Source organism: Pteropus medius, unplaced genomic scaffold (assembly GCF_902729225.1).
Source record: "Pteropus medius unplaced genomic scaffold, Ma_sr-lr_union100, whole genome shotgun sequence".
In the NCBI taxonomy this organism is placed as follows: domain Eukaryota; kingdom Metazoa; phylum Chordata; class Mammalia; order Chiroptera; family Pteropodidae; genus Pteropus; species Pteropus medius.
In genome coordinates, this window is record NW_024349800.1 from 54,213,524 (window position 1) to 54,226,758 (window position 13,235).

At 37.4% G+C, this 13,235-nt stretch overlaps 1 protein-coding gene across 9 annotated transcripts in view; it reads left to right on the top strand.

Annotated features, from left to right (window-relative positions):
* Window positions 1–13,235, top strand: part of LDAH (lipid droplet associated hydrolase) — an 85,297-nt gene that overhangs the window by 54,426 nt on the left and 17,636 nt on the right. For 5 of the 9 annotated variants that reach the window (XM_039887753.1, XM_039887755.1, XM_039887759.1 and 2 more), the window contains one exon: window positions 1,445–1,679. The exons of 3 other annotated variants lie outside the window; for them this stretch is intronic. In XM_039887753.1, coding sequence (XP_039743687.1) covers window positions 1,445–1,679 — 235 coding nt within the window. Of the gene's footprint in view, window positions 1–1,444; window positions 1,680–1,910; window positions 2,159–13,235 lie in introns of those variants that run through there. One more of the 9 variants, XM_039887758.1, reaches the window with a different exon arrangement.

Consider the following 13,235-nt stretch of genomic DNA (forward strand, 5'->3'; position numbering starts at 1 on the left):
GGTGGCTTAAACAACTGACATATATTTTCTCACAGTTCTAGAGGCCAGAAGTCTAAGATCAGCGTGCTAGCATGGTCAGTTTCTAGTGAGACTTCTGGATTGCAGATGGCCACCTTCTCACTGTGCATTCACCAGATCACCAGACCTTGTCTTTGTGAGTGCTTGGAAAGAGAGGGTGAGCTCTCTGGGGTTTGTCCTTAAAAGGGTATTAATCCTATTGGCCATACCCTTATCACCTTAATTACCTATCTTTAGATACAGTCACCACGTTGGGAGTCATGGCTTCAACATATGCATTTGGGGGAGACATAAATCAGTCTTTAGCAGGATGAGAAGTATTAATGTAAAGCAAAACAAGAAAGTGATTATAATATTAAAGGATGATAAGTATTGATACAAAGCAAAGGAGAGAAGTCAGGATAGAAGTTACCTAAGATTTAAGCAGAGGAAGGAGTTGTGACTGGAAGATGCCATACTGGCAGTGTTTTGTTTCTTGACACACATACCTTTTCATTTTATGAATTATTTGTTAAACGTCGCATTTATATTTTATACACTTTTCAGTACATGTGTTAGACACAATTTAAAAGATTTTTTGAAAAGTAAAACCATTGTGTTCATTCTCATTTTCTCTTCTATAACCTGTTAACATTGTTGATCTATTCCATTTTTGTTACTCTATTGATAGTGAGTATGCTTAACTATTTTGACTTCTGATCCCCCATAGAAATTGTTTTTATATATTAATTTTTTTAATATTAATTTAGTAAATAATGGTAAATTTTAAATTTAAAATGTTTTAGCAATGCCCTTTTTTTCTTCTGGAGTATTATTAAAATACATTTTCTGATATTCTGATGAATTGAGCTGAAATTATATTTTTGTCCTTAAGCATTTTCCTATGTGGAAATCTCCAGCTTCACTTGTCCCTGGCCTACACTTTATTAAGGTTGAATCAGTTGTTAGAAATCTATTTGGTCCTATTAGAGATTATCTTGGGCTGGTAAGATTAAGGAATAGAGGACCTATACGAAAAGGAACTGCCTCCAAATATAATCAGTAAAAGAAATGCTGGCTAGAAACAGAGTTTTTTATGTAGCTCTTCTTCTGGTATCATTAGTGGATCGAGTTGTTATAACTACTAAAATGGTGCATTAATTTCTTCTTTCATCAATCCTTCCAAGAGATTTTGAATTGCCATCATAACCAAGAAGTTATCTAGGAATCTGACTTCCTCCTCACTCTGAAAATTAACAGTTCAAGAGACACCGTTATATCCCTACCCAGATCGGTTGTGAGATGAGAAGACAGTGGATGGTGATTCTCCATCCGAACAGATCTTTAGTCATATTCCATAGCCCAGTCATTTGTCGATACAAGAAACAATAAGTCAATAGGTTATCCCTTAAGAAAACTTCTCATCAAAATATGCTTTTTCTTGTAGATAATTCGCTCCTTCCTGCTCTTTCCAACAATTGAGAGACTATCTGAGTCACCCAACGGCAGAATCGCCACTCCGTTATTATGCTGGTTTCGATATGTTTTAAATGTTTTTAGCTACTTGTTATTTAAACCATGTCCGGAGAAAATCAAGTCCTGGTTGCTCAGGATGAGCTGTCAGATAATGAACCTGCAGGATGAATTTTCAGTCCAGAATGTGTTGGAACCTTTCTGCCTTGGTAAGCACATTTTAAAACATATGGGTTTATTCTTGTATCAGAAAGTGGCAAGAGAATAATCTCAGACAGTGGATGAATATCAAGCAAGGAATTTTGTGTTGGTTTTTTTTCTTCTCAAAGTTTAAAACTAGAAATAAAATGAGAATAGAGTGAGGAGAATTCTGTACGACAGATAGAAAAGGCTCTTCAAGCTTTAATTTAAAACTTTATTCTGCTAATTCTCCACTCCAGCTGCAGAATTGGTGAGAAAGAATTCTTCTGTACAGAGTACAGAGTCCTCATATGAATCAAAGGTGTGCCATGTTAGTTGGTGTGAGAATTTTGCAAAAAGCAGCCTAAGGAAACCAGGCCCAATATTCCCATAGAGTGAACAGGCTCTGCTTTTATTTTCCTCCCTAAATGTTTTTGGAGGGGGTTAAATTTAAAAAGTAATAAATAATAGTCACAGTACTATAATACTGGGTGATTTGCTGATTATACTTTCTAAATGTGCCAGGGAATGTTTTTGCTACTTTACTTTTGGCTTCAAACATTGTTTTGAAATGTAATCTATCTTTTTAGTTAATATGAATTTACACTGTATTTATAAATGATTTTCATAATAAAATGATCATGTTTTCTTAACCTATAAGATGGTATAATTATATACCACACTTCAAAAGATTATTCTAGGATTAATTATGATAATATATACAAATTGCCTATCTAGTATTTTATTTATAATAAGCCTCTAATGAATGATACAACACCAGTTGCAGCAGCAGCTAATGGCACCATTCTAAGATTTTACCTGTATTTCTCAGAACTAACGAGGTTTAGTTATTGTTACTGACCCTATTTTACAGGTGAAGGTACTGAAGTATGGAAAAGGTATGTCTCTGTACATAATAGAAGTACAGAGATTTGCCCAGAGCCATGCAACTAGTGAGTAGTGTTCAACTCAGGCAATCTGCCACTATGCTAAGCCTCTTTTTACTGTGACTGTTGCCATTGTCTTTTGTCTCAGTTAATCATAAAGTCAGGACTCCCAAATAAAGTTTACCTTGCTCATCTGCATTAAGAGTGCCACAAGATCACGTGATAGTGAATTCAGAAACAAGTCACAGTCCAACCTTTATATTGTACAGCTACATATTGTATGGGAGGTATTTTTCCAAATATGTAGCAAGAAGCAATCATCACAGATATAACCAGTACGTTTTCTGTATTTGTGGATTTTTTTCCCTTCATGTTCTCCTCAACCTCCATTCTTTCTTCTAGCCTTAGCATAGCAGTGGAAGAAGATGAAATAGGGAGAAGGGAAGCAAGGTTCAGGATAGTCATAAAAATCACCAAAGATTGAAGTTAGTGGTATCCCTTAAAAACCTTGTGGTCCAGCGCATCATCCTTCCCTCATAGAAAAGAAAGAGATGGCCTCGTAAGTGAAAATGGCACTGACTGTACGTCAGAAACCTTCAACTCTCACTTTAGTTTCGCCCCAGACTCACTCTGTGGCCTCAGCATAGTCCTTTCCCTTCTCTGATTCTTGGTCACTGATCATGAGTAGACTAGACGAGTAGGCTAGATGATCTCAAGGGCCAGTACACCTTCGGAAGTAATTTGACATCAAACAGAAATCACTTGGAATTCTGGCAAACATATATAAAATGACTCCACTTGTGCTTCAGTAAGTCATCTTATTTCCCTTTACATTTTTTCTCCCTTTAGTATTTTTTACCCTATAGACATAATTTTAAAAAGTAGTCACTAGTTAATGACTCTATTTTTCTCCAAGGACTTCTGCTTCTAAGAGGATGAAATTGATGTACTTTTTCATGTTTCTCCTACTAAGTACTAAAAACCCTGCATATTATATATGAAAGGGGGAGAATAAAACAGACTATGTAAGGACTTTAGAACCAAGGAACAACGCAGTGGAGAGTCTCTGGGGTTTTTCGTTTTTTGTTTTTTGCTTTTACCACATTTGGTCTAGATTTGGAGCCAGAACCCAGAATCAGCAATGGACATAGATCCAAAAAAGCCCCAACAACAGCCAGAGGACCAGGAAAATATCAGCCTTTCTAAAAGAAACTTAGATAACCACTCTAATCTAGCCAAGCACCGTAGTAAGAAAGAACTGTGGCCTTATTCACACCTATGCCAGCAAAGCCAAGTGGGAAGCCTGGACTTCATCCCCAGCCCAGCAGTAATGAGGCACCCCTCTCTTTCCCCACTAGGGTGGTGTCTGGAAGAGGCTGAGTGGAGAGTCAGGACTTTCACCTTGGCAGTAATAGGGCCACCGCCACCCCCATCCCTATGATATCCATGGGGGTCACGTGAGAAGTAGCAAGGCATTCCTTCCCCTGCCCAGCAATAATGAAGAGCCCCTCCACCCCTTGGGTGTCAACAGACCAAGTGGAGAACCTAGATTTCTACCCTACCTGGCAGTATGAAGTGGCCTCTTCTGTCCACTTCCCCTGATGGAAAAAAATAAAAAGAAAAAAAAACTAAAACAAAGTTCAAATATATAGTAACTGAAGAAAACTGGACTTTGGGTGGTAAACACACAATAGAATATACAGATGTCAAATTGTAATGTACACCTGAAAATTATATAATTGTATTAACCAATGTTACCCCGATAAACTTAATTAAAAAAAAAAAAAAGTCCTTCAGTCCAGGTTGACCTCTTACATTTCTCATCATTCTGATCCTACCAATTTTGGCATCTCACATTTGCCTTTTGATTTTCAATATTTCTCAAATTTTATCACTTTTAATAAAATATTTAATAATCACTTTTACAGGGGAAAAAAGATCTGGAGTATCATAACATAATATCCAAAATGTCCATGTTTTAGTTAAAAATTGGTTGTCATACCAAGAACCCAGAATCTCAACTTGAATTGAAAAAGAAAATAGATGCCAGCACAAAAATGATAGAGATATTAGAACTATTGGGCAAAGATTTAAAGCATCCATTATAAAAATGTTTCAATGTACAATTAGTAATAATATTTGAAACTAATGAAAAAATAGAAAGTCTCAGGAAAGAGATATAAACAAAAACCGAATGGAAATTTTAGGACTAAAAAATACAATAACTGAAATAAAAAAATAAATAACTTAAAAAAAATGAATAGGCTCAACAGTAAAGTAGAGAGAACAGAAGAAATAATCAGTGAACATGAAAATAGAAAAATAGAAATAGAAACTTCCCAAATTTGGCAGAATACATAAACTTACAGATTCAAGAAGTTGGATGAACTCAAAATAGGGAAAAAAAACAAAACTACACCAAGACTCATCATAATCAAACTTTTGAAAATTAAAACAAAGCAAATGTCTTCAAAGCAGCCAGAGAGAAATCATACATTATTCAAAGAAGAAAATCTATTTGATTGACAGCTGGTTTCATCAGAATCTCTAGATGCCAAAAGAAATGACATATATTTCAAGTACAAAAAGAAAAGAACTGTCAATACAAAATTCTATATCCAGCAAAAATATCCTTTAGGAAAAAAGAGGAAATTAAGATATTCTCCAATAAGATAAACTAAAAGAATTTGTAACCATCAGACCTATCATAAAAGAACAGCTGTAGGAAATTCTCTAAACATAAAGAAAATAATAAAAGAAGGAATCTAGAAACATTAAGAAAGAAAAAAAAGGAAAATGTGGGGAATTACGTTTTTTTCTCTTGAGATTTCTAAATTGTTCAAAGCAAAAATTATAACACTGATATGGTTCTAAATGTATACAGAAGTATATATGACAATTATATTAAAAATGGAGAGAGTGAAAGAACAAAAAAGAAAGATTTCTAAATTTCACTTGATGTCAACACCAGTAGATTATATTAAATTCCGTATATGTAATGTAATACCTAGATAACCTAGAAAATCTATACAAAGACATACTCAAAAACATTGTAGGTAAATAAAAATGGAATTCTAAAATATATTCAGTAACACATAGGAAGGAGGTCAAGAGAAAGGACACAGAGGAACAAAAAAACAGCAAAAACAAAATAATAAAATGGCATTCAAGCTCTAACATACTAATAATTACATTAAATGTAAATGGCCTAAATACACCAATTAAAAGACAAAGATTAGCAGAGTAGATTAAAAAAAAAAAAAGAACCCAACTACATACTGTCTAAGAAAACTCAGTTTAAATAAAATTATATAAGTAGATTGAAAGTAAAAGAATGGGAAAATATGTATCATGCAAACATTAATCAAAAGGAACCAGGAATGATGGTGTCGATACAGGAATCGCCCATTTTCCGAAAGTTCATGTTATACCACTTTGCTTTTTAAAAAGACCTGTTTTCGCTAACCAGAAGAAATACAAAAAGGATTTTCGCTTTAAAACAAAAACAAAAAATTGTTACCATATTAATGTTGGTCTTTCATAAAAGCAAAGTGGTGTAATGCAAACTTTCGGAAAGCAAGAGATACTCTTCACTTTCTGTCATTTGGCTTAGGAGAGTTTTCATAAGAACACTCTACTTTCTAATATCAGGGGCTACCTGTATCAGATAAAATAGACTTCAAAGCAAAGAACATTGCCAGAGACAAAGAGGGACATTACATAATAGTAATAAAAAGGTCACTCTATCAAGAAGACAGCAATCCTAAATGTATATGCACTAAATAAGATGGCTACAAAGTATATGAAGCAAAAACTGATAGAACTGAAAGGACAAATCCAGTTTTTTTGGATATTTAAACACCCCTCTCTCAACAATTGATAGAGCAAGGCAGAAAATTAGCAAGAATATAGAAGAATTCAACGATAGTATCAACCAACTGGGTTTAATAAACATTTATAGGACATTCTACCCAAAATATCTGGATTTCTGATAGGCATTAGGTAGACAACTATCTGTGCTTCCCTTATGCCTCCTTAGAAATATTTTCTAAACCCAAATCAGGACATGGGATATAAGAAAGTTTTATTTGTTTTTCTGTGTGTATTTAATGACCTATGTATAGTTATCTTTCAGTATCTGCAAGGGATTGGTTCCAGGCCTTCTACAGATACAAAAAAAAAAAATCCTCAGATGCCAAAGCCTCTTATGTAAAATGGTGTAATATTTGCATATAACCTATATTTTCATATAGGCTACAGCAGGGTATGCCTGCCCCTCACTTCATTTGGGTAGATTCAGCATAGTGCTTAGCATGTGGCAAATTCAAGTTTTGTTTCTTTGAACTTTCTGAGATTTTTAAAAAATATTTTTGATCTGAGGCTGGTTGACTCTGAAGAGGCAAAGCCTATGGATACGGAGGGCTAAGCGTAATACATAACATATGACAAATAATCAAATGTTTAATATTTTTAATTAAAACAGGTAACTATTAAAGATTTTTTCTAGTTTTCTACACCAGAGTTATAAATACTCTCTTAGAGAAGTAGGCTTCATAAGCTGCACTTGACAGAAAGGAATTTTCCTTTCAGCTGCAGTGACTGACCTACTGCATCTTCCTGCAGCTTCAAGTATAGGCATCAGGGAGCAAGATAGGTTGGACACAGGACACAGTCCTTCCAACCACACCGTTGCTTGGGGAACCCTGGGTTTCCCTTCCCACACAACCAGCGTAGAGCTATACGATGTGCAAAATAGGCTCTTTAAACCAAACTGAACACAACCACATTGCTTCATCTCTGTTCCAAACAACCAACTTGCAAATGAATTTGTGGAGCACAGCCCACCTGTTTCTGACATTTCTTCCTTCAATTTTCTCTTCTCTTTGTTCTAGATCTGGCCGTTGGCCTCTGGTTTTTTTCCCATTACCCACTCAGTCTATATAATCTTGGGTAAGAGGAAAGGAGGCAAGAATTACCTGTCTTCTTTCTTCCCAGGGTTCTTGGTTCAGTGTCCCAGTAGCGACCCTAGGATGATCCTTAACCAAGCATCTTGATCATCCTATCCAACCTCTTCCCACCTGTCCCCTCTGGATCTCATGTCACCCTTGGCTCCTCTTGCAGCAGTTACCACAGAAGCCACCTTTGCTCAAGCTTGCCCTGGCAATCCCTTAAGTGATTCCTGTTACCTTGCTTACTACAACTGGAAGAGAGTCCCAGCTGAGAGAGAACAATACGTGTAAGACACTGGCCCTTGCAGATAATGATGGATCCCGCCCGAGCTTATAGCCCATGAATGGTGAAAGTAGTCAATATTCAGACTAGCCACTTGAGTCGGTGGCATGATTTTCAGGTTTATACAAAAAGAGGGTTGTTAAGAGAAAGGGACACAGGTCCAAGGTCTTTCTCGGTGGTCACAGCTGTGCCATCCAGACATTCCCACCACAGACCTGCTTCTCTGTAGCTTGACAGTCATCCAGACAATGACCTTTAACACACCAGTTTGACTTTTAGGAGGCCTTGCAATGTTTACACATTATGTAACGTCTGTGCTTCAGTAGAAATCTTATGGAAACAAAGGGAGGAAGTTTGCCCGTCCAAGTAGTAGATAATAAATCCTGCCCTATCTGGGTAGAAACTGATTTTCTATGTCCTTTAGTTTATACACATATTTTTTTGTTGTAGTAAGGTCTGAAAAATTCAAGAAACCAAAATATGCAAGTATTTCCAATGCTGTTGCCCTTTTGGAGAAGATGGCATGTCCCTTCATTTAGGCTGAGTTTCTGTACATTCGCCTTCTTCACCAGACTGAGTGGTGAAACATCATTTCCTATCCAGCATTCAGGGAAGAGTAGCCCTCATCCAATTAGCATACTTTATAAACTTTACCACAGGGTTCATCTGTTCAATTTATGTAACTAGATTGTTTTAAGTGTTATTTTTAAAGAACATATGTGGGTTTGCTCTTTCATTTTAATTCTGGAATTACAATTATATACTACAAAAAAATTAATATCTAGTACATATTTTCTTTAGAATAGATTTTCAATTTCATGAGAAATGGACTTTTCACTGAGACAGCTAAATGGGATTTTCTGATCAAAGCTAAAAGCAGGTATATTTTAGTAGTATCACAGGTCAAGATAATTAACTTTTAAAAATATTCTAGGGTCGTTTTGTTAGGCCAAATCAATGTTTTAATTCCTTTCGTCACCTAACGAGAAAAACAGTACAGAGACAGAGGGCATTCCTGGTATGTTACATTACTTTGTTGCATACATTCTTTTGAAAGAAACTTTCATAATATTTCTTTTCTTTAATCCATATAGAAATAACATTTTAAAACAGGTACAGTGATATGAAAGGAACTGAACTATTGAAAGAGCTGACACATAAGCTTCACTAAAGAATCACAAAGTTCTTCTCATAATTTGTTTAACTCAATCCCAGAATAATTTTTTGAATAAGACAAAACCAGATTCCCATGTTACCTATTCTCTCATTTATGTATGTAGCTTAGGAAAATCCTTTTATAAAAGCCAACTACAGTTTTAATGATTTATGGATATTTAGCCTAAAATTCAGCAGTGAAGGCATAGATTTTTGTGTGTGTGCCTGGTCACCATTAGGATTTAAGGGAAAAGGTGATTAGAGATGATACTAGACTACCATCTCTATTTTAGAATTAAATGACTTGATGAAGGTTCCACTTTCTTTCTAAAGAAAATTATATTTTTTCAATTATCTGCCACTTTAAAATTCATTATTATTTTTAAAAATCTTACACCTTAAGTTGTGTTTTTCACTTTGGTGTACTCATTGTCACATAGATAAGATTGTCTTTTTGCAGACTAAATGGATGTTTACAATAACCAAAGTCATGGCTTATGGAGAAACACATAACACATTGTGTGAGTGATAAACATTTCTCTAAGTTCTGCAGAAATTTTAGAATGGAAGAATTGCTGCTTTAGGTCTGGTTTTCACATTGTTAAAAGCCACATTTGGCACTCTTAGGAAAAGGTGGAAAACAATCTGGAAAAAAATAAAGAACTATCAGAGAACTCCCCCTTGTAAGAAGACTTCATCTTAGTTGGCTTCTGAGCGTGTCCAATCCTGCTTAATCTTCTGACAAACTCTTGGTTTATGCTCCTTGGAGTGCCTAGCCTTAACTGGGCCTGAGCAGCTCTGTCTGGATGGAGCGCTACAAGAGTATGGGATGCTCATGTCTCCAGGGCCATCCAGTTTCACAGTCTGTCCTCAGCCCCAAGAATTTTACTGTCATGCAGTCCTGCTTGGCTTGTGTCTCCCTAACTCTCCTACATTCAGCAACATCTTGCCAGCCTCAGGAACAGTCAGAAGATGTGCTAGGAGTGGCTGTCCCTGGGAAGGCTTCTTCAGTCAGCTCCTCCCTCTGCCTCCTCTCAGGGAAGTCCTAATATGTGTAGATGTGGCATGGTGCCACACCCTTGCCTGACACAAGTACCAGTCTGATAGGCTAAGGACAACATCATATGACCAAAAGCACCTGGAAAATTCAAAGGCCCCATCTTTATTTGTTTTAATCAGCTAGGACTGAGTTTGGCTGTAGGTAGCAGAAAACTATTATAATAGCCTAAACAGATAGGAATCTATTTTTCTCATGCACCAGGAAATCTAGAGGCAGACAGTCTAGAGATAAATAACATCTCGATGGTGCCATCAGGGATGTGAGTTCTTTTTAGATTTCTGCCTCTTTTGTTCTTTGAACATGGTCCTTTATCTTGATGACTTCTGCCCCTCTAGGCCTCATGTCTGACATTCAGACAGTAGGAAGGGAGAGGGAGAAAAAAGCAGAGAGCTTATCCCTGGTGAGGCTTTGGCTTATTTAGAAAGAGAAGTCCTCCCCCAGGAACGTCTGCCTATAGACTAGTAGCCAGAACTATGTAACATCCCTGGCTGTCAGGGATATGAAGTCATATGTTTTGGCTTTCCCATGTCTCTAGGAGAGAAAATAGGATTTTTTGTGATAGGCTTTTGTGTAGGTACATAATACCTACTACATCCCCACTCCATGACGGTCTCAGGACTCATCCTCCACAGACTTCATCATAGCACGTCCCACCCATCAAACACCTAGCTAGTGCACTCCATCTGCACTAAACCAGTAGCCGAGCCGGTTAACTCCATCTTTTCCCCCACCGTAACTAAAATCCATCACAGCCACGTCCCTCCAGGACATCTCTAGGCTTCATGACCCCTGCCAAGACAGCCTCAGACTGGGGCATGCAGTGCATCTATGGCAGGCCCCGTTCGAAGCACATCTAGATGCTCCCAGCCACAGTGGAGCCCATCTCAGTTCCCATGATGTTTATTAGTACATGTGTTATTTTAAAGAGAATTTAAAATGAAACTTTTTGCTGTTTCACATCTATTTGTATGCCTTCTAATGGCAGCCCTTCCCAGCCACCCTCCCATCATGGAGGTGAATATACCAACCCCTTTTTCTAATCTAACAAATTCTGTAATGAGCATTTTTTAAAGAGATTGATTTATCTTTGTGAGCATCATGGTATATACTTTGGACATAGAAAACCTATCAGCCATTTTTTAAAAAATCAAAGTGACTAGAAGTAATATCTTGGTCAGAATAACAATCATATTTTACACTGCAGTGTACACACCCACATATGGCAGATTTCCTACCTTCACTATTCACCTAGTTCAACTGCCCATCTCCAGCAATTCCCTTTGCTTCAGCCCCAACAGCTCTGTTTCCTCAATATAATGGCAAAACCAAACACATGCAGAAAGCTATGCATACATCTCCCCCAGTCTTCCTATTTTATCATTAATTGGGTTTTGACTTCCCACTACATTTTCTCTTGATGCTGTGACCAGTGTATTATGTGGCCTAGTTCTGGGGCAGTCTCATCAGGAGCTCTTAGACTCTCCCTCTTACCTGCAATGATTTGTCTTAGTTTTATACCAGTCCCTGCCAGCTTGGCTTACCAAGGTTGATACACTTCAGCCTCCAGCTCTGGCCTCCATTGTGATGGCAGCTCTCACATGACTTCAAAGAAGGCAACAAGCTTTTCCTATAGACGCCCCACCCGCCCCCCACTCCCTGAAAAAAAACACCAGACCAGGAACTTTCTCCTTCAGTCTCTTCCCATTTGTTTCATTTGACAGCCTTTACTGATACCCGCCATGAACCAGGCACTCAGATGAGCACTGGAGAGAATAATAAACGAAATACAGTTCCTGCCTTTAAGTTATTTCCAATATGGTAGGACAGACATGAGGATTGTAACATGACAGGAAGGGCTATCATGAGCACAGATACAGGGCCTGAGTGGTATGAAGCAAGGAGAGATTAGTTCTACCTAGGTAAGTAAAGGAGGATAGAAACAAAATTGAACTTAAAGATGAGTTGGGATTTTTTCAGACAGACAAAATGACATCACGGTAGGCAATGGATTTAAACAGAAGGCAGCCTTCTATCATGGATTTTGTGTACTTGGAGAATTCAGTGATACCACTTGACCTATGAGAGGAATATCCTATTGATCTGTAACGTCAGCCCTCACTCAGCTATTTCAAACCGTGAGCCACTTACCACATTAAGCGGATTGCAGAAGATGATGGTGGTAAATAAAATAGAATATTAGACTCCTCGGTGAATATTTTTAGCACCTGTATCTAGATTTGTAATAAAACAAAAGTAAACAACATTCTTCTAGACCATTCTCTTTCCTTCATGTTTTTGTTTCCATTACTCTTGCTACTAGATATTTTCTTCACTGTGGTGCTTGAAACTCTGAATTCTGCCGGGTTTCCAGGAATGCTATTGACGGTCATTGCCAAGAAAAATGTGTTTTCCCCTTAGGAAATTACACTTCTATTTGGTATTATTATTTCTGACCACTGTGTTGTGTTATGAGCATTTCTGAGGAATGAAAAAGATGGCTTCCTTCAGGCAGTTACTGGAAAGGCAACTGGTATTCTACTTTCTATTTTTAAGTATGCTTAGATGAGAAATTATCAGCGCCCCACCCCCTCTGCCCCCAAAAAAGAGTAGGCATAAAGGTGGGGTTAGGTACATTCATGATGAAAAATTTACTTTTTAGAAAAGTGATTCCATCTATGGCCATGCCACCCCGAACACGCCTGATCTTATCTGATTTTGGAAGCTGAGCAGTGTCGGGCCTGGTTAATACTCGGATGGGAGACCACCTAGGAAGACCAGGTGTTGTAAGCTAAAAAAAAAAAAAAAATGGAAATGTGATTCCTTGCAAGTTATTTGAATTCTTTAACTTTTTCTAATTAAGCAATGACACTACATAAATGTTTACCTCCATGAATTAGCATAAAGCAAACTCACCCAGCCCAAGAATTATCACCACCTGGATCTTGGAAGCCTCCCTTGTACCCCTGCATATCCAGAAATCACTTCTGAGCTCATTCAGGTTGCTGGCAGAATCCAGTTCATGTAGTTTTATAACGGAAGGCCTCATTTTCTTGCTGGCTGTCAGCTAAGAGTCCCTCTCAGTTTCTAGAGTTCACTCTCGGTTCCTTTCCACCTGAGCTCCATCTTCAAACCAGCAGTGGTGCATTTAATCCTTTGAGTGCTTTGAATCTCTGACTTCTTCTGCCACCAGCCAGAGCAAACTCAGATTTTGAAGGACTAGTGTGATTAGGTTAGGGCCTACCAGGACCATC